Source organism: Epinephelus fuscoguttatus, linkage group LG7, assembly GCF_011397635.1.
Source record: "Epinephelus fuscoguttatus linkage group LG7, E.fuscoguttatus.final_Chr_v1".
Lineage (NCBI taxonomy): Eukaryota > Metazoa > Chordata > Actinopteri > Perciformes > Serranidae > Epinephelus > Epinephelus fuscoguttatus.
Genome location: NC_064758.1, coordinates 1,562,559 through 1,585,725, shown reverse-complemented (window position 1 = coordinate 1,585,725; position 23,167 = coordinate 1,562,559). Strand labels below are relative to the sequence as shown.

The following is a 23,167-nucleotide window of genomic DNA, read 5'->3' as shown; positions in this document are numbered from 1 at the left end:
CACACAGCACAATGCCACAGATGTCGCAAGTTTTGAGGGAGCATGCAATTGGCATGCTGACTGCAGGAATGTCCACCAGAGCTGTTGCCCGTGAAGTGAATGTTCATTTCTCTACCATAAGCCATCTCCAAAGGTGTTTCTTGTGGAGCTACATTAGGGTCAAAAGTTTTGTACTTGAAAAAATAAAATTTGAAACTGAAAATTCATGTTGCTGACTGCAGGAATGTCCACCAGAGCTGTTGCTCATGAAGTGAATGTTCATTTCTCTACCACAAGCCATCTCCAAAGGCGTTTAATATGGAGCTACATTAGGGTCAAAAGTTTTGTACTTGAAAAAATAAAATTTGAAACTGAAAATTCATGTAAATTGTGAAAAATACAACAATGTATTCAAAATAAAATTAAGTGTATGAAACGTTTTTTCAGGTTAACTATAATTTTGATTCACTTTTGTAATTCTTTTGAATAAATAATTTATTTTCACTCTTCACTTCCATATATATTTTAACATTTGAGGTCTTATTTTTTTCAGTTGCACGTTTTATCTTTTCAGATTCAGATCTTATTTTTTTCACTTTCAAATCTTTTTTTTTTTTTTTTTTTTTTCAGTTTCAGACTTTTGACCCTGATGTGGCGTGGGGGGCATGGCATCAACTGAGAGGGGTGTGGAATCATGAGTGACAGTGCCTTCAGATAAGATAAGATAAAACACGCAACTGAAAAAAATAAGACCTCAAATGTTAAAATAATATGGAAGTGAAAAGTGAAAATAAATTATTTATTCAAAAGAATTACCAAAGTGAATCAAAATTATATTTAACCTGAAAAAAACGTTTCATACACTTATTTTTATTTTGAATACATTGTTGTATTTTTCAAAATTCAAGATCAATACATGAATTTTCAGTTTAAAATTTTATTTTTTCAAGTACAAAACTTTTGACCCTAATGTAGTTCCATAGATTCAGACAATTTGGTAGTACATCCAACCGGCCTCACAACCGCAGCCCAGGACCTCCACATCCAGCACGTTCACCTCCAAGATCATCTGAGACCAGCCACCCGGACAGCTGCTGCAACAATCGGTTTGCATAACCAAAGAATTTCTACAAAAACTGTCAGAAACCGTCACAGGGAAGCTCATCTGCATGCTCGTCGTCCTCATCTGGGTCTCGACCTGACTGCAGTTCGTCGTCGTAACCGACTCGAGTGGGCAAATGCTCACATTCGATGGCATCTGGCATGTTGGAGAGGTGTTCTCTTCACGGATGAATCCCGGTTTTCACTGTTCAGGGCAGATGGCAGATAGCGTGTGTGGCGTCATGTGGGTGAGCGGTTTGCTGATGTCAGTGCTGTGGATCTAATGGCCCATGGTGGCGGTGGGGTTATGGTATGGGCAGGCATATGTTATGGACAACGAACACAGGTGCATTTTATTGATGGCATTTTGAATGCATAGACATACCGTGACGAGATCCTGAGGCCCATTGTTGTGCTATTCATCCACAACCATCACCTCATGTTGCAGCATGATAATGCACGGTTGTCTTGTTAGTTCTATTAAATTGAAAATCACATTCAAATATAAAGTCAAATATCTACAGAACTCAAACACAAAACTATTTTATGAATGACAGCCACTTACTCAGCAATAAGATCATTTTGGTGGTGAGCGGGCTTTTAACCAAGACAGGCTGTAGTCAATGTTTTCTACCTGTGTTTTTAACCTGTCATCTTTCTCTCATGTAGGACACCTGAGGAAAGTTACAACGCCTAGGCCAATGTGATATTTACGCCACAGTAAAGAGGTTGTTTCACAAGAAATTAAGATTTTGCAAATTATGACACTGGGTCCTAATCCATAGGTTTTATAATTACTGTTCTTTGAAAATGAAAATCTTTTCATTTATTTCATGTGTACTTTTTGTAACCTTTTAATATGGATGTTTTCATGAATGCAAGCTTTGACTTAATTTTGTTAAACTGTTTGTGTAATGGTTATAACTTTTGCTATATAAAATGGATCAGACAAAATTTACTTCAGAGTAAAAGCTAATTTTCTTCAAGCTGTCATTCATCAGTTTCCTGTGATGATTGGAAATATAGTGGTGATTTAAACCATTAACAAAATATAATAGTTATTAATGGTATCTTAATGTTTTCATTTATGTCTTAACATTTACCCGAGTTTGCATTTATCTTAGCAGAATGTAAAAAAAAAATGAAAAGCTGATGTTATGTGCTGGTTTTGTTTGAACATTTCTTTAAGACAAATGAAGAAAATTCACTGAGAAACTATTCTCATTTTGTGAAAAACAAGGAAATATCTGCACACTGAATAGTTTTAAGTCCCGCAGGAGGTATTATTTGTGACGTTGTGACATATGAGAAGGTTCTGTGGGTATTGCTCAGTATTGAGGCTTATATAGTGAGGCTAAAAAAAGGTAACACATAATTGGCTGATTATCTTTCTGTTTTCCTCACTATAAAAACGTCACAATACCTTTGCCTGAGGAAGACCCTCTCAGAGTTGGCAACATAGTGAACAATTGATACCTCCTTGGGGGCTTCAAAACTATTGTGTCCAGCTAATTCTTTGTTTTTCACTTTGAGCCCTTTTATCCAGTCACATTCTTCTGTGTTAAAACTAGACTTCTAACAGAGCAGCAAACAAAGGTTATTCTCCAAAATCTTCTCAGGCTCTGCTGCTGGGTGTAAGGTGCTTAGTTATCTTCAAGTACAAAGTTAAAATAATCAGGCCCACACAGAAATGGACTGCTTAATTTTTTGTCAGTGGCAATGTTAAACATTAATGCTTTATGTTTTATCTGTAGTGTATGACTTGTTTGCCCTTTCAATTGACAGTCAGATTTGATTGTGAAATACAACATTCAGTCAGTAACAAAGACAAAAGGAGTGCAAATGTAAATAGAATTTGCTGAAACTTTAAGCAAGTTAGAGATGAATATCAAAAACTCAACATTAGCCATGACAGCCTGGGCTATGTTCAGGCCTAAAAAAATGTGTCCTAAAGGCCAAATTCAAAAGCAGTGACACTGCCAACAGTAAGCAGTTCACTGCGTTTGGAGGTGGTCTTTAAGACAATTAACTAATTTACTTAAAAACATATAATTTCTCCTAGGTGTGAGATGAATGTGTCTCATGTGAGGGTGCTCAATTATGGCACCATTTAAACTATGAACAAATGTAGCCATAACACTGTAAACACATTTCCTGGCCTTATCAATCTTTGCTGGATTGCCACCAGCCTCCCACCTGCACCTTTGGGCCAATGAAGAAAATATTATCTTAATGCCAGGATGCTGGAGGTGAAGCTGGTGCAGGTCCTCCTTCATCATGCTGACCAGCTTGACACTGCTGACCTTCCCCATGTCATTGCTGCCACAGTGGATGAAGAGGACATCTGGTGCTGCTCTTCCTCGCAGGGAGTGGGAAAAGAAGGAGAAAAGGCCTCTCCACTGCAGTCCACCCCAGCCAAACCAGCAGACATGGACGCCCGGCATGCTGAGGGTGCTTCCCAAAGTCTCTGCAGCTCTCTGGACACCACGCCGGACATAGCTGTGACCAATGATCCACACTGTGCATATGAAAGTAAAATGAGTGTAATAAATGCTTTAGGCAATTAAAAACAGAAAGTTAACTATAAAGGGTGAATCACTTCTTTTTGTTGACAATACTATTATGTCACAAATGTAGGATAAAATAAAACATGGAGCAACACCTCAAAATGTAGATGACAGTCTTTTAAATGCTTTCTTTTTGTCCTTGGAAGACAATGTAATATTAGCTGTCTACAGTCAAGTAGCCAAAACTGGTACTTACAGTTTCTGCTGTGTGTAGCAGGCGTGGTGGAGACATAACGTTAACAAGTGGCCATGACCTCAACACAGTGATGTACTGAAAGAAATTAACATCTTGTAACAAGTATAACACTGCCTTTCTTTCACAATTTCTACATTTCTTTATCATGTTCTATATGATAATCTCGCAATGCGCTGTTGATAACAGTGACGTTAACGTTACAGATACATTTCAGTCCCCTTCGACTTTTATCAGTGTCACGTTACCATAATTAATGTTAGCGTTCTATATTTAAAAATGTTGAAGCATTTTTTAAGATTGTGTAATCTGAATAACAGCTGAATCACTGTTTCAAGATTTCTTGTTGTATAACGTTAGTTTCAGGTAAACTCAATTTACCTCAAGTTTCGTGAGAGAGCTGGCACCAAGCAGGAGCAGCCAACACCACAGGGCTTGCCAAAGTAGCGTAGCTTGTTAGCCTCGTAGCTTCTTAGACTAGCTTGTTAGCCTTAGCTAACTTAGCAGCGCCAAGCAAGGTGGGCGTGTTTAGGCAACCAGGCTTCCTTTGGCCCGCCTCTTTGCCCATTTTTGATTGTCCGGGAGGATTGTTGGGCGGAGTCAGGCGCTACCAAGATGGCAACATCCAGAGTGGAGTATTTTGAGCTTCAAATCCACTCTTCAGAAACAGATGGGTGACGTCACGGTGACTACGTCCATTATTTTATACAGTCTATGCCCCAGCCCCCCCCAATAAAGCAAAACTGCACATTTCAAAGTGGCCTTTTATTGTGGCCAGCCTAAGGCACACCTGTGCAATATTCATGCTGTCTAATCAGCATCTTGATATGCCACACCTGTGAGGTGGGATGGATTATCTTGGCAAAGGAGAAGTGCTTACTAACACAGATTTAGATTTGTGAACAATATTTGTGAGAAATGGTCTTTTGCATGTATAGAAAATGTTTTAGATCTTTGAGTTCAACTCATGAAAAATGGGAGCAAAAACAAGTGTTGCGTTTATATTTTTCTTCAGTGTATATATGTATGCGCACGCGTGCGCACACACACACACACACACACACACACACACACACACACACACACACACACACACACAGAGTTGGTCCTGTGTTTTGTCCACGTCAGATTAAAGCTGAACAAATAGATCTAAAATGCCTTAATGATGAATTAATGGGCAACACTAAATAAAATTTTGTGTAAACTTATTGCCCCTACCTTGCTCTGGCTCAGGTTTTTTTTAATAAGATGAATGTGTGAAGTCAGCTTTAAAATCTCACAAACTTAACTCTGAGTTAACATACTCAGAGTTGATTAAACTGACTCTGGTCAGCTGTTCTGAAACCGAAAACTCTGAGTTTTCCATCTCAGGGTCAGTCAGCTCAGAGTTCAGGGTTTGACTCAGAGTATCAAGGCAGCATTACAGTACAGTCAATCAATCAATCAATTTTATTTATAAAGCCCAATATCACAAATCAAAATTCGCCTCACAGGGCAACAGTGATGTCATTCTCTGAACTGACCAAACTCTTCTCGTTATTCTGTTATTTGGCTTTATGGACCAAGTCATTGTATCCACACAAATCTCATTGTGTGAGAGTACCAACAGTCAACCCTATAATAGCTTCACAATATTAATATTGGGGTATTTCGTCAAAAATATTATGTTGGATTTTTTCCATGTCCCCCAGCCCTAGTGTGATGTTGCAGTTTGCAACATTACATCACTGCTGCACAGTATGGACAAAGCATGTAGTCACCACTATTGGAGGTGCAAGTGTCATACTGCTTTAATTGACTGACAAGTGATTCTGTATGTTTTATTTAAAAGCTCCAATTATTAATTTTCGTTACTGGAACTATGTGTCTTTTGCAGTGTTTTCTCACCCAATGAGGAGGTAGATGAGGATGACGATCGAGAGGAAGAGGCCTCTGCTGCTGGAGTGTCGGCTGAGGAGCAGAACGAGGTAACAGAGCACACTGAGTAACAGCACCCACAGCATGTGCAGCTCAAAGAACAGGAAGAGGCCATACATCCCGGCCAACACTGACACGACATGTTTCACAGTGGACACACCTCCTGAAGAACACAAGCAAGAGGACATCTCGATTATGATCAGGTCCTACAGCCTTGTTTCCTTAATGAGACTTACATCTGACTAAAACACATCACATCAAAACTGGCTGAATTCGCGCTGATTCTAGACAGGTGCGATAAACATGTAAGACACAGAAAATCTTGTAACTAGTTTGCAAAGTCTTTCTTTTTCATTGTCATTGTCACTATTTGTAACAAGGTAGCAAAATATCTACATACAACCTTGGATAGGTGTGGTGTTGTAATCAAGCAACATTATCTCAGCATGTTAGTACAGACAATATCAAAATATGCTTTAAACTAGCCTTTATCAAAAATATGTAAGACGAGCCTTCTTGCGGTGGAAGTACGAGCCTACTTGTAGATATGCATTCAGTGCAGCTCACCCAGTCTGAAACAGAGTCTGCAGATGAGGCAAAGCAGCAGCAGCCTCCAGACCTGCTGCAGGCCCTGCTGGACTGTACTGACACCACAGCTCTCAGCCAGCTGCTGCCACACTGCCAGCCTACTGGACAGGTCCATCCTGCAGCTGGACACACACAGACACACTGTTACCAAATGTGTTACAGCTCACAGCAACCTGTGAAAATGACTGAATGAAACAAAGACAAATGGACAAATTAAGTATGAATCCAAAGGCATTAGACTAATTGGTTAACGTTCGCGAGATTTAAATGGACCGGGCAAAGAAAAAGTGTGTCGGACGGTACCGAGACAAGCTGGATCCTGTTCCTAAGGCTTGGTACCTTGACAAAATCCAGAAAACAGGTGGAGTGGATCCGTATGAGCATGGAGACTGGACTCTGGATTTAAAAGCCCTGCCGCTGTTGACTGAAGCTGAGCTTGTCCTCTATCTCATCAACGGTATAAGTTATTATACCAGCGATGAATTTAGGAATGCCAGATTTTTAAGGGCTCATGGGCAAGCAAACTTTGGGTGGGTGCAGGACCTACGAATTTTACGCCTTAAAGAGAAGACTGTCGTCATTTCAGAGGTATGTAAACTTTACAAGCCTCACTGTGTCCCACCTCCGTGTGCTGCTGCCTGTTTGCTTGCTCAGGTTTTGACTAACATATCTTGGTGTCTGCTGGACCAATTTATTTCAAACAAAAAATATTCTGAAGCCTGAAATCCACTCTGCATTTATGCGGTAAATATGTATGGGCTTCTCAGTTATTTATGATTATAATTAGGGCATTTTCACACCATAAATCTCTAACTCTCCATCGTCATACATGGGTGGGCACAACATGGAGTTTATCTTTATTTATTATCATTAAAGTTTTTATTTCTTTAAACATAACATATATAAACAGACAGTATTACTTTTAGTTACAAGACATCCAAAGGCCCGTGATAAATACTTATACTATACAGAACAACCAAAATAGACAGTCAACCATTATACTGACATCAATGCAGCCAGTTAGATCATCACAGTGTCACAGCAGTGTTACAAGCAAGAAAGCAGTCCCATGACCTCTTAAAGTTCTCAGTATTATCATTGATCTTAGCCAACATGTGTTCATATGATACAACCTCTAACATTGATTCCATCCATTTTTTAATATCTGGAGAGGATGTACTTTTCCACAATCTGAGGATCATTCGGGCAGCTGTAACCACCCCTACATTTATCACTGCAAGGTCGTATTTTGATATATTGGGTAGCTCTGTTTGGTCCCCCAGTAGGCATAATCAGTCTGGCATTTCCAGCATAGGTTATAACCATTAAACCCATTCTGTGGAGCTTAAAAGGGGTAAAATAAAACCTATGTATTATCCTACACTGAGTAAATTTCCCCCTAGCCTCCTTTATATATTTCCCAGTATTTGATAATATTTTTAGCCAGACCTCATCTCTCAGGTCACACCCAAGGTCCTTCTGCCAGATGGTCCTAAGATTTTTACAAATATCTTTTTGTAATCCACTAAAGATTTTGTAAAACACAGCTGCCCTGTGTGCTATACAAAGCAGTTCCAGAAATTCCATCATTGGACTCTTGCCCTGAATAAATTGGCCCTTAGTTATATAGTCTCTAATCTGTAAGTACTTCCAAAAATTATCTTTACTTTCCAAATTATATTTTTGCTTAAGTTCAGAAAATGAAATAAACACTCCGTCCAAATATAGGTCACCTATCTTGTGTATCCCTTTTATAAGCCATTCATTCCAATAGACAGTCCTTTTCCCGATCCGTATGGCAGGGTTATGCCATATAGAGGCATATGATTGTCTTAAGTGCGACACACCACACATCCTGTGTACTTCTCTCCAGACTGCCTTAGAATGAGCCAGTACTGAGTTTGAAAAGCAATCCTGTCTGTTAGTGGTTGAACCATGTGAAAGCACATCCAAGGGCTTGAAGGGACTTACAAGCTCCTGTTCGATATTAATCCAACTCAGTTCTGGTTCAATTCCCTTCCAGTGCTTAGTCAATCTGGACATTTCAAATGCCAGAGTGTATAGCCTAACATTGGGTAGAGCCATCCCTCCTATGTTCCTTGGTGACCACATTTTCTTTATATTGATCCTTGGTTTCTTCTTGTCCCACAAAAAGTCTTTGATAATCCTGTCAAATTGTTTAAACAGCTGTGGTGATATGCTAACAGGCAACATCATGGAAATGTAATTGAATTGTGGGGCAACCACCATTTTTATCACGTTAATTTTTCCCATAGAGTAAGCTTCAATTTTCCCCATTTGTCCAGATTCATTTTTATCTTTTGAAGGAGGGGTTCCATATTTGACAGCATTAGTTCATCTAAATTTGGAGTTAATTGAATGCCCAGATATTTCATACCTGAAGGCATCCATTTGAAATTAAATTAAGTGACATAACTGGAGTGGCATGTATTCAATAAAGGCATATACTCTGATTTATGCCAGTTTATCTTATAACCTGACAATTTAGAATATGAGTCAATGCATTCCAATAACACCGGCAGAGAGGAGGCAGGATCTGCTATCACTGCCAAAATATCATCAGCATACATAAACAGCTTGTGCTCCCTCTCCCCTGCATGCACACCCTTAATTCTTACATTAGCTCTAATTGCTGAAGCCAGTGGTTCTAGCACTATGGTGAAAAGCAGTGGGGCGAGAGCGCAGCCCTACCTCGTCCCCTAGAAAGGTAGAAAAAATCTGATATCAGCCCATTTGTGAGAACAACTGCTCTCGGATTGGAATAGAGTATTTTAACCCAATTACAGAAGCCAGGCCCAAAACCAAATTTTGAAAGAGCTACCATGAGAAACCTCCACTCCACCTGGTCAAAAGCCTTCTCGGCATCAAGCGAGAAGGCCGCGACAGGTACTGGGTTAGAGCGATTCATATATGTGAGATGCATAAGTCTTCGTATATTATCAACTGAGGACCTGTTTTTAATAAAACCCACTTAATCACCGCCTATGTCGTCTGGTAATACGTTCTCAAAACATGACGCAATTGTCTTTGTCAGGATTTTAAGATCCACCCCAAGTAGACTCAGGGGTCTGAAATTAGATGGGTCTGATGTATCTCTGTCCTTTTTAGGGATAAGAGAAATTACTCCATCATTAAATGTATCAGGCAGAGTACCTGTTTCAAATGATTCCAAATACACCTTAACCCTATGGACCCTAGGCATTTTTGGGGTATTTTTACTGCCCTTACTTTTAAGCTCATATCATCATTCTGTCACTTCACAGTTGTCCAAAACATGTGGTTTGTGCCAGGCGGACATAATTGCCAGTATTTTTTCATTATTGCAAGAAATTCCATTGACTCATTCACAAGTCAAAAATGTGTTTTATCTGAATGAAACAATATTGTGTATATATATGTATATATATGTATATATATATATATATATATATATATACACACACACACACACACACACATATATATATATATACATATATACATATATATACACATACATACATACTTACATACATATATATATATATACATATATATATATATATATACACATATATACATATATATACACATACATACATACATACTTACATACATATATATATATATATACATATATACACATTATATATATATATATATATACACACACATTATATATATATATATATATATATATATACACACACATTATATATATATATATATATATATATATACACACATTATTTATATATATATATATATATATATATATATATATATATATATATATATATACATACACATACACATACACACACATATATATACACATATATATACACATTACATAAACATATACATACATTACATAAAGTAATAACATTAACAAATAGCAGCAGGGCTTTTAGTCATCACAACTGCAGAGGCTCCCAGCTTCATTTGAAACAAACTACATTATAGACGGTCCGTTATTTATTAATCCTTCTGTGTGTTTATATATTTACTTTTTATCCGCTCCGTTGTCTTTGTAAAGTTAACATATCGCACTGCCATTTCAAACTCAACACTTGTTTCAAATTAAAAGCCACTTATAACCTCGGCTGAGAGAATCCCTCCATTTTCTAAATAGACGTTTATTCTGAAACATTTCTCAGAACTTCCTGTGGAAGATACAGTACCTTGACAGTTTACTTATGGCGCTTCAAATGTAGCTCCTGCCATCTGCTGACGCTTTTAGTTCAACAACATGTCAGCTGGCACATATTTTTATACAGTCTATGGAACAGACACAGTTCTGGCAACGACTCAAATAATAGTCAAAGTAATAAAAACAGGACAAGAATAACCCGATGACATCACACACGCCGTGAAAGATGACCGGGGATAATTGGTGAGTACCAGCGTGCAGCGTGTACCAGGCATAATGCAAGTCCTGAGTCAAGGAGGGTGTGTCTGCAGACCTGGAGACTGCAGATTCAGACCTGCAGATTTGGACCAGCAGTTCTAGACCCCTTGTATTTCACGACAGCGCCCTCTATTTCATTGGAAGCCAATATACTATTGCAACTATTGAATATGGACGACGACGAGCCGTGTGTGACCTGAATTAGACAGCGAAATTGATGTTTTACAGTGATACGTTTAAAATGATATGACTGTTGTTGGGAATAGAATGATTTTATATGTTTTACTATCAGTTGTGTTTCACTATATAAGTTTTAGATATGTGAACAATGAGAATACTGAGATGATTTCAGCTGATCTGAATGTGTTTGCTTTGCAGAAGTGGAGAAGTACAGGAGAGGAAGAGACATGAAGTCTGAGGAGCACATACCGCAATGCTTAGATAATTAGTTTCATATATGGTAAAAAGAATAGAAAGTGATGTACAGATAGTAAGGTACAGCACGTGTAGGGAGTTGTGTTGTTCTCTTGTCTTTCAAAACAGGAACCATGCCCCCACTGTCAGCGGGAAGGAGTCAGATTAACACGAGGCAGGGGCGTGGTGTGGTGAAGGAGGAAGTGGAACTGCCAATGAGAAGAGGACAACGCCTTGCGTGCACAATGACACTCTGTTACGCTCAAATATACTGGGTCAGGGAAAGGACAGGAGGTCAGACTTCGTGAACTGACACGCCTTTGTTGTTCGTCAGGGACGTGAAGTTGAGAACCAGAGCTCTGTAATTTTATTCCTTTACTGCTTAATAAACTACATTAACTGAGACCGAATATCTTCTCCTATTGCTTCATTAAAGAACACGCAGGACTGAGCTCACACATAGCACATTGGAGAGTAGGATGAGACTCTTAGTCCATCACTGTCTTTACCACGATAGTCTGAAAGGGACATCAAATATGGGTTAAAGTACTAGGTAACAGTTTAGCTTGTTATTGTTATTATTATTATGTTGTCTGTTTACCTTTACAGTGAAGTGGAGGAGTTTTGTCGGAGGATCGAAAGGCAGATGAGGAAGGAAGGGGCACTATTCAAATGGTAGGTAATGTTGTTAATATGTCGATATAATAATGTATTTGCTATGCTCTATAATCTTCAGTATTTCAGTGTAGACTGTGATAGGCATTTAATTTTTTTAAGTGTTTCTGTTTTCAATTTTGTGATATGTTTGATTGATTTTTTTTTCTCTGCAGATCTCCCTGATGTGTGATGTAACTACTGCACACAATAAAACATTTCAAACCATTTCAGTATTTCACAGCCTTTGTTTCAAATTCCCACAACAAAAGTGAGGACTGGACACCCAAGACCAGACATTTCCTATTATATGTTGTAGCGGGTTTGATCAATGCAGTGCAAGTTTCTGGCGTGCCAGTCAGAGCAGTCTGATGAATATTAAGAAATAAAGAACTAAAATAGTTGGATCAAACCATACAAAACAACCAGCAAACAATAATATTGCAGAACAGCATCCAGGCATAAATCAACAATTAAATCTTGGTATTTTTATTTGGGTGTAATAAAATTTTAAAATTGTAAATTGTAATAAAGCATTAAAAGTCTAACTTCTTTCAAACAGTGGTGTTTGGATGAGACGCTGATTTAGTTGCAGTTATACAGCCATCCAGTAGGGGACACTGTCACGAAAAACAAGGGGTCTTGAACTGTGGGTCCAGAACTGCGGGTCTGAAATATGTCTGTCAGCGAGTCCTACTCCACCTATTTAGACAACGGCAGCATTTCTCCGACCACGTAGCAAGCCACAAGCTCCGTGGTTTCTTTCAGACCGATAGGTTTAACGTTATCTCCGTTATTAGAACCAAACGACAGCCGTTGTTGTTTTGGAGCTGAAGGACCAGCGTTCTAAAAGTAACGGAAGTAAGGGTTGTCTTGTTTGAAAATGTACTTAAGTATTTGATTACTCAAACAGCAAATTAACGCGTTAGGTTACTCGTTACTGCAAAAAGTAATCAAAGTACTCTAACGTGTTACTTTGTAACGCGTTATACCCAATGGTATCATGAGTCTTTTTGCTTGATTCAGTGTTTCCCCTACATTATATTAGGGGGGCACTGACCTGACATAGTTATTGTTATGGACAGACAGTGTGTTAATAACCATCAACAGACAGAGCACAGTCAAACACGCTGCTCACACAGCAGCGCAGCATGGAACTGTACACACAGCGGAGCGAGCCTGTGTTGCATTCAGGTGTTGTCACGTAAGTGACAAATTCTAGCACGCCATAGCACAACACAGCAGCATGTCAAGTGGGCTGAAATTGAGCAAAATTGCTCAATTTTTCATTTGTTATGGAGTCCATGATTTCCCTGTGACACTTACAAATGTTTGCTTAACTGTGCTTGGATGTTGGACGTGGCAACTTTAACTTTTAAACTTTTACACAGCTGTGTAAAAGTTTAAAGTCGTCAAAGTCGTCATGTCCCGTCTCAAGTGCTGATATAGATTGGTCGTGTTGCCGCGGGACATGGCGACTTTAACTTTTAAACTTTTACACAGCACGTCTTTCTGTTCAACGCCGCCGTACCTGAATCCAAAGTATCGCCATGTAACAGACGTTTTTATCGCCACCAACTCAGCCTGTTCATGGTCGTGCTCATGCTCTTCTTCAGCATCTGTGTTGGTCACTGCTGCATGCCGGCTGCACACACCAGGATAGCTTGTGGGCGTGACGTCAACAAACTCCACACACTACAGGAGAGGCAGTCATGTTCACAGGCACACACGTTAACATTTATTTACATTAAATTGCAAATCGCAGCCTTTTATGCGGTTATGTAATCGCACAGCCTGACATCGCGATTGCGATTAGATTAATCGTGCAGCCCTAATATATACATATATATATATACATACATGCATATATACATATACATATATACATACATACACACACACACACACACATATATACACTGAACAAAAATATAAACGCAACACTTTTGCTCCCATTTTTCATGAGCTGAACTCAAAGATCTAAAACATTTTCTATACTCACAAAAGACCATTTCCCTCAAATACTGTTCACAAATCTGTCTAAATCTGTGTTAGTGAGCACTTCTCCTTTGCCGAGATAATCCATCCCACCTCACAGGTGTGGCATATCAAGATGCTGATTAGACAGCATGAATATTGCACAGGTGTACCTTAGGCTGGACACAATGAAAGGCCACTCTGAAACGTTCAGTTTTATCACACAGCACAATGCCACAGATGTCGCAAGTTTTGAGGGAGTGTGCAATTGGCATGCTGACTGCAGGAATGTCCACCAGAGCTGTTGCCCGTGAATTGAATATTCATTTCTCTACCATAAGCCGTATCCAAAGGCATTTCAGACAATTTGGCAGTACATCCAACCAGCCTCACAACCGCAGACCACGTGTAACCACACCAGCCCAGGACCTCCACATCCAGCATGTTCACCTCCAAGATCGTCTGACACCAGCCACCCTGACAGCTGCTGCAACAATCGGTAACCGACTTGAGTGGGCAAATGCTCACATTCGATGGCGTCTGGCATGTTGGAGAGGTGTTCTCTTCACGGATGAATCCCGGTTTTCACTGTTCAGGGCAGATGGCAGACAGTGTGTGTGGCGTTGTGTGGGTGAGCGGTTTGCTGATGTCAACGCTGTGGATCGAGTGGCCCATGGTGGCGGTGGGGTTATGGTATGGGCAGGCGTATGTTATGGACAACAAACACAGGTGCATTTTATTGATGGCATTTTGAATGCACAGAGATACTGTGACGAGATCCTGAGGCCCATTGTTGTGCCATTCATCCACAACCATCACCTCATGTTGCAGCATGATAATGCACGGCCCCATGTTGCAAGGATCTGTACACAAGTCCTGGAAGCTGAAAACATCCCAGTTCTTGCATGGCCAGCATACTCACCGGACATGTCACCCATTGAGCATGTTTGGGATGCTCTGGATCGGCGTATACGACAGCATGTTCCAGTTCCTGCCAATATCCAGCAACTTCGCACAGCCATTGAAGAGTGGACCAACATTCCACAGGCCACAATCAACAATCCGAAAACTTTTTTCCACCATTGTATACACACACACACACACACACATGTGTATAAATATATATATATATATATATATATAAAATCAATATCAGTTTAAGTATGCTATTTTGAGAGTATTTTCACTGCTTTACTTTAATGTCAGATAGTGATTTCTAACAGTAAATCAAAGACAATATATTGCTCTCTTCAAAGCCAGGCTCCATTGGGAAAACCAGTGATTTAACATTGCTACACAGGAGCTGCTGTGTTTGTGTTATTGTGTGACTGCTCAGCTGATGGAAGCAACAGTAGATCAGCAGCTCCTGTGATCAGCAATCGAAAATTACTGGCTGTCATTCTTGAAATGTGAGCAGAGACAACGTGTGTAAACTGTTTGCAGAAGGAAACTTATGTGTTATCTTGTGGTTTGAGCAGATTTTTCCCTAGGTATCTAAAATAAGTTTTGTTGCTGAGCCCTCCACTGCAGTACCGAGGCTAAGCAACATGTCCAGCCTGTTTCTTCAAACTGGAGGCATGCTGACCAACATCTAGTGTATGTAATGTGCTGTCTGTAATGTGCTGTCTATAGATAAGTATATCATAAAACCCCACTTCAAAAAATCTAAACTATCCGTCTACGTAACGTTAACGAACTTTAACCGACATTACATTAACGAGATGCATACACACATTTCACTTGCTAACGTGACGTTTAACTTATCGGTGGTTGAGTCTTCAGTCTTCAGTTCTGCAGAACAAATCGGCGCAATCCAATAAAAGGTGCTGGGGCCTGTCTTTCCATATTCAACTGTGGTTTGCACACAAGTGCAGCAAGCTCTGGCTAACGTCACATCAGTATTTCTTAGTTTACTCAGAACTTGTCCTGAGCTGTGGAACAGGGATAAATGTGGCAAATCCAGACCCGGATAACTGTGAAATAAACAATGTACCTCGAATTCGTCTCTTCTTCTTTACTTTTTGTTCTCCCCGCTGCTTCTTCCTAGGATAGCGATAGCATGGCCTGCCCCACTCTCCCTGCGATTGGCTACAACTTGTTGCTTTCGTGGTAAGATTAGCTTAAAAAAAGAGAGAGAGATCAGATAAGCTGCTGCCCTCCTCCTCCTCCTTCGTCTTCGTCGTCTTCTTCTTCTTCTTCTTCTTCTTCCTGTTTTCCATTTTAATGGCAGACTAGGCGCGTTTGACGCATTGCTGCCTCACTCTGTTTACACTGGTCACTACACCTTAGTCGGCTTCTGCTGGCCTAAATATAGGATAGATAGGATATAGGATTTAAGTAAGGATAAAAATCAATCATTTTCCTGACATTTTGGCTTTTGTTGCAGTTCTCCCCAAACAGAGTCCATAAGGAGTATGTCTCCACTCCCAGCTTAGCCACTTCGACACACAAGATCTTCATTTTTTCTGTGCACAGTTGGCATCAGAGCACCACACTGCATGGTGTCCATCACTCCACATGCCAGACATTTCCCATCCTGGTGTTTCCCCACCAACAGTAGCCCACTCTGCAGTCTACAGGGGCCCTTAATCTAGTCAGCTTGATTTCATCTTCTCTGTTCACTTTACTGTGTACATTAACCCGTGGCTGAATGAAATGCCTGCACTTCTTCTGCACTCACTCCTGCCAATATAAACCCTGACATCTATACTGACATTGTAGTGCAACCTCGGCCATCCTATCTGCTGCTACATTCCCCTCTATCCCTATGTGGGCTGGGACCCATAAGTACCCCACCCTACATCCCTGACTCTCCAGCCTGTAGATCTGAGTCTGGATTTCCCCCATCAGGTCTGGTCTGGCTCTCGACTTCCCCCTCTTAGTCCTACCAGGGCAGCAGCTGAGTCTGAACACAAAACTGCCTCGACTGGCCCCACTTCTTCCAACTACCAAAGCACTCATAAAAAAGCGATAAGCCCAGTTGTAAAGACTGCAACACCATCATGTCACCACCACCATGTCATCTGCTCTGACTGAACTCAAACTGGGGTACGCTCAGTCCAAATCCTGCCCTGCCACTCTCAGGATCTTTTGACCTATCTGTATAAATCATTTGTCAGAGTAAGCCAGTCAGGCCTGCTATCTTTCTTGTTCTTGTTTATGTTCTTCTTGTTCTTCCTTACTGGTGGGCGAGTGGTTGGTTGAAAACCAGCTAAGTGTTGATAAACAGCAGGAACTATCTGATTTCCATTCTGTCTTTCCAATGAGACCCTTTGGTGAAATATCATGTTTTGTATTGCTCAGTGTATTTATATGATTGTGTGATTTGATGATTCAGATTGCTACCTCTGAACTACACTTGTGTTCAAAGAAAAAGTCAAATTAAATTAAAACTTTTTCTTTTCTTTTTTCTTGGTTAAAATAGTCAGTAGCAATGCTTATTCTACATAAACCATAGAAATTATGAATATACTTTATATATATATATATATATATATATATATATATACAGTACAGGCCAAAAGTTTGGACACACCTTCTCATTCAATGCGTTTTCTTTATTTTCATGACTATTTACATTGTAGATTCTCACTGAAGGCATCAAAACTATGAATGAACACATGTGGAGTTATGTACTTAACAAAAAGGTGAAATAACTGAAAACATGTTTTATATTCTAGTTTCTTCAAAATAGCCACCCTTTGCTCTGATTACTGCTTTGCACACTCTTGGCATTCTCTCCATGAGCTTCAAGAGGTAGTCACCTGAAATGGTTTCCACTTCACAGGTGTGCCTTATCAGGGTTAATTAGTGGAATTTCTTGCTTTATCAATGGGGTTGGGACCATCAGTTGTGTTGTGCAGAAGTCAGGTTAATACACAGCCGACAGCCCTATTGGACAACTGTTAAAATTGATATTATGGCAAGAACCAATCAGCTAACTAAAGAAAAACGAGTGGCCATCATTACTTTAAGAAATGAAGGTCAGTCAGTCCGGAAAATTGCAAAAACTTTAAATGTGTCCCCAAGTGGAGTCGCAAAAACCATCAAGCGCTACAACTAAACTGGCACACATGAGGACCGACCCAGGAAAGGAAGACCAAGAGTCACCTCTGCTTCTGAGGATAAGTTCATCCGAGTCACCAGCCTCAGAAATCGCAAGTTAACAGCAGCTCAGATCAGAGACCAGATGAATGCCACACTGAGTTCTAGCAGCAGACCCATCTCTAGAACAACTGTCAAGAGGAGACTGCACGAATCAGGCCTTCATGGTCAAATAGCTGCTAGGAAACCACTGCTAAGGAGAGGCAACAAGCAGAAGAGATTTGTTTGGGCCAAGAAACACAAGGAATGGACATTAGACCAGTGGAAATCTGTGCTTTGGTCTGATGAGTCCAAATTTGAGATCTTTGGTTCCAACCGCCGTGTCTTTGTGAGACGCAGAAAAGCTGAACGGATGGATTCCACATGCCTGGTTCCCACTGTGAAGCATGGAGGAGGAGGTGTGATGGTGTGGGGGTGTTTTGCTGGTGACACTGTTGGGGATTTATTCAATATTGAAGGCACACTGAACCAGCATGGCTACCACAGCATCCTGCAGCGACATGCCATCCCATCCGGTTTGCTTTTAGTTGGACGATCATTTATTTTTCAACAGGACAATGACCCCAAACACACCTCCAGGCTGTGTAAGGGCTATTTGACCAAGAAGGAGAGTGATGGAGTGCTGCGGCAGATGACCTGGCCTCCACAGTCACCGGACCTGAACCTAATCGAGATGGTTTGGGGTGAGCTGGACCGCAGAGGAAGGCGCAAAGGGGCCAACAAGTGCTAAACACCTCTGGGAACTCCTTCAAGACTGTTGGAAAACCATTTCAGGTGACTACCTCTTGAAGCTCATGGAGAGAATGCCAAGAGTGTGCAAAGCAGTAATCAGAGCAAAGGGTGGCTATTTTGAAGAAACTAGAATATAAAACATGTTTTCAGTTATTTCACCTTTTTTTGTTAAGTACATAACTCCACATGTGTTCATTCATAGTTTTGATGCCTTCAGTGAGAATCTACAATGTAAATAGTCATGAAAACAAAGAAAATGCATTGAATGAGAAGGTGTGTCCAAACTTTTGGCCTGTACTGTATATATATATATATATATATATATATATATATATATTTATTTATTTATTTATATATATATATATACAGTGGTGTGTATGTGTGTGTGTGCCTTATAACTGGTAACTAGTGTGCACCAGGGCCCATCACAATAGCATGCACGAAGGCCACTTTGCAAAGAGAACACACTGGATTTATCCCTATATATGAATATAAGGGCTTTTGGATTAGTATGCAATATTTTCACTCATTCTATGAATGTGTCGCCAAATCCAAATGTCCTCAGTGTCACAATTGAATAGGCCCCCCCTGTCATGTTAAACACCTTATGGGCATCTAAAGACAATATAGCAGCTCTGTCATCTTTGCCTTTAACAATATGTAAAATACTGAGAAATTTGCAAACATTACAGAAGGAGTACCTGCACAGCATGAAGTTTAGCAGGGGCGTATAGGTGCCAGGATCTGTTTTGTCTTTAGCTTTTAATAGTTTTTAATACAACACATATTTGCTTTACTAAAAAAGGATGGGAGGCTCTTGTTTTTAAAGGGATCTTGAATCATTCTCAGTAAAGTAGGTGTAAGGCCATCTCAGAGGGTTTTATAGATCTCTGGCCTGAACCCACCTGGTCCAGCTGCCTTTCCAGTGAGAAATATTTTATTGGCTTTCTGTAACTTTCATTAGGTAAAACTGCAGCTGAAGTAGCAACATGACTCCCCCTCTGGCTAAATGACCTGCCCACATTACTTACATGTCAGTCCACAATTAGCCCTTCGCTCCTTGGCCTGGAAGCGGAAGTGCCAACAAAATTAATAGTTCAGCTAGCTATGCTATCAATTAGCTATCTATGAAGTATTAAAAGAAAGGTGGTTAAGGTTAGGATAAGTGCAATGGGAAGGCTACATCTCGTTATTTATGCTAATGCTTAGTTAGCAATTAGCTAGCCATGAAGTTTTATATTAAAAGAGAGGTGATTAAGGTTATGGTAAGGATAAAGGGATGGCAACATCTTGTTACTTATGCTAATGCTAAACTCATGATTAGTTATGAATTATTACATTAACAGAGAGGTCATTAAGCTTATGATAAGGCTAGTGGGAAGAGTTACATCGTGTTACTTATAAAGTGAATCACGTCTTCATGAATTTTAAAGTAGATTATTGCTACAATTGGTCTCATTTATTCACTACAGTGTAGCATTGTAGGGTTCAGATAACCGTCTGGCTGGGGGGGTTGTCTTGTACTAGTGGTGGGCGTGGTTTGTAAGGGCATATCATATCATATCAAACGGAATGTGTCTACAGCTATACATGTCTCACTCAGACAGCAAAAAGTCAAAGTCCAAATTTTCTGTAAAAGTTGCATTCAATTGCTTGAAGTGAATTAAAAAAATCATCAAATTCTTCTTGCGTAGCTGTGAATTTGGAGGTGTACATAACAGAACAGAGCTTGTTGATATCCTTTAAGTCCGTAAGAATCCAGGCAGATTTAGATTTTTTTTGTTGTTGTTTTTTTAATAAATGGTTCTTTTTGCTTGTTATCCTTTTAACTGCATTGTCAGTAATTTCTGTGGTTTGTCACCAAACTCGAAGTGTCCCTGTTTAAGTTAAAGTATTATGTTAGTAGTATATTGCCAATTTGTTCCTCTAAAAATGGTATTATAATCTGTCTGGATCAAGGAGTTTTTGGAAGCCTGTTCAGCTGCTAGTAATTCTTTCTCAGGCACTTCTAATCTACCTCACTTGGCACATGACTCTTTCTAGCTAGAGTTTTAATGTATTGTCTTGGGCTGGGTTTCGCCCAGGCTTTCTTGTCTTAAAAGATGTGTATAAGGTACTCCTACTACTGTACCACCCTGGACCAAGGCACTGCCCTCAGAGGTGGGCTCTGTGCTACCAACTCACTCTGACTACAGTAAGACAGGTCAAATACAGAGGCTGCACAGTATTACTCTACAGGAATCAACAAGATCTAAAGACATAACATACAGTACATTAATACCACTATCATATACTGCTTTCACATAAAGGTTTGTGTGTGTGTGTGTGTGTGTGTGTGTGTGTGTGTGTGTGTGTGTGTGTGCGCGCGCCCACTCGTGTTTGCATCTGTGTGTGTAAAAGGAGGAGGCGGTATCAGCTCTACCCTCTGTTATGTGGTTTTAAGTGATGATATGAGCAACATACTCTGTCCATCAGTCTCAACAACAACAAAACAAAAAAAAGTTTCCAGCTGTAGTACTCTGAAATAAACCAAGATATATATAAGGGAATATGAAAAACCTGATTTTTCTGTGCTCATGTAAACACCATATCCTGGATATGATCAAAAATGTGATAAGCCGTATAAATGGGTTATTTGTGTCCTCATGTCATGTCATCGCACTTACTGTCATATATGGAGACAAGGCTGGATTGAAGTTAAGATAGATAAGATAAGATAAGATAAGATAAGATAAGATAAGATAAGATAAGATAAGAACTTTATTCATCTTTAACAAAATTTTTATGTCAAAGATGCTTAATATACACAGTAAAATAAAACAAAACTATAAATACACATGTAGAACAAAGCCTCCACCTGTGTGTAAAGCATGAATAAAATTGAAAACGTGTACAGAAAGGTGTATATGGTTATCATATGACAATATTACTATGAAAACTGCACAAACATTGCATCAGTGTTACAAATGTTTCAGTACTGGACAGAGATTAGATATTGGGAGGAACTACTTCACATTCATTATTCAGGGGAGAGTGGGGTAAGATGAGCCAGTGGGTAAGCTGACCCACCCCCTGTTTCTAGAGCAACTGTGCACATTTGTTCTCACGTGACTACAAATTCAGGAAGCTCCCAAGATTTCTATCTGTCTGTGATGGGAAAAAGCACATGGGATTATTATAAGTACATGTTTACATATTAAAAACTGCTTGTCACAGTTATTTTTCGGCATGTCAGGTATAATTACTGTTTTTCAGGTCTAAAAAAAATGTGTATTTTACATGTGGTTTGCCAACATATAAAACCATGGGAATCATTTATCTGAAAATTAGTCTGAGTTGCTAATCTAAATATTTTTTCCAAAATGGTGGGTATGGGGCAAATTGAGTCAAATGCTGTGGGGTAAACTGAGCTAGTGCTCCAACTACCCAGCCAAAAGCCACTAAAGTGAAATGAAAGCTCTAAAGTATACAATGGTAGTTCAATATTTTGTTACACAACTGGTGGTTTATCACATTTTAAATATTGTAGAAAAGTTATCATACCAAGAACCTACCAGAAAGGAACCATCTGGAGAGGGCAGCCGCTTATGCCAAAGGTGTTGGCGAATGTTGGTAAATACAGTAGTATGAAATATATTCTTTAGGGTCAAGATTTGTTCAAGAATTTTATGGCAGGCCACCATCTCTTCTTATTATTTTTCTGCCAAACACTCATTTGTTTATTATATGTGATTAATGCCACATTTTTTCATAAAGAATTTTGTTACAACTATTTGTTGCTTCTCAAAACTATGCTGGCTGTCCTTTTCATTTAGATGACTACCCTCATTTAACAGAAATGTCTTAAATGGTTTCACCAAAGGCAAACATTAAAAAATGTGGAATATTAAAGTACTTGGATGGTTTCAAATAAAGCTATATGAAAAAGGAAAATGTATTATTGAATCAGTTTTTTTAAAAGAGGTATCCTTAAAAAGTCACATGGCTCAACTTACCCAAAAGATATTTTCCTGGGCATTTTAGCCTTTAATTGACAGGACAGGTCACTGTGAAAGGGGGAGAGAGAGAGAGAGAGAGAGAGAGAGAGAGAGAGAGGGAGTGACATGCAGCAAAGGGCCATGGGCTGGACTCGAACCCGGGCCGCTGCGGCAACAGCCTTGTACAGGGGGTGCCTGCTCTGTCCACTAAGCCACCGACGCCCCAATGCTTTTTTTTTTCTGAAGTCATATTTTCAGGGCCCTTTGTCATAAATGCATTATTTCAACTGTTAGGAGACATATTGAAAAAGGGGTAAACATTTCCATTGTTCTTCTGTCTTATGTTTCCTTGCTGAAAGGACCACACAGGTAAATACTGACCCATCTTACCCCACTCTCCTCCATTTATTTATTCATATCAACTTCCTGCAGGAACAAATAGCTGTAGAGTCTGTACCTATATATAATGACTTGGAAATCACCATTGGCCAATGGGAGGTTAAGAGACTATTTTCACAAACATATCCCCGAAAAGCCACAGGTCCAGATGGGA

The 23,167-nt window shown here is 39.6% G+C and overlaps 1 protein-coding gene across 6 annotated transcripts in view; it reads right to left on the bottom strand.

Annotated features, from left to right (window-relative positions):
* The window catches only part of LOC125892011 (protein-serine O-palmitoleoyltransferase porcupine-like), a 119,474-nt gene that overhangs the window by 61,238 nt on the left and 35,069 nt on the right, over positions 1 to 23,167 (bottom strand). For 3 of the 6 annotated variants that reach the window (XR_007449674.1, XM_049581718.1, XM_049581721.1), the window contains exons 1-3: positions 15,795 to 15,979; positions 6,325 to 6,467; positions 5,728 to 5,920 (exon numbers count right to left, since the gene is read on the bottom strand). Coding sequence is in view for 5 of the 6 variants with exons in the window: in XM_049581718.1 (XP_049437675.1) it covers positions 5,728 to 5,920; positions 6,325 to 6,460 (329 nt within the window). In the remaining variant the exon portion in view is untranslated. Of the gene's footprint in view, positions 1 to 3,276; positions 3,716 to 5,727; positions 5,921 to 6,324; positions 6,468 to 15,794; positions 15,980 to 23,167 lie in introns of those variants that run through there. The other 3 variants (XM_049581719.1, XM_049581722.1, XM_049581720.1) reach the window with 3 other exon arrangements.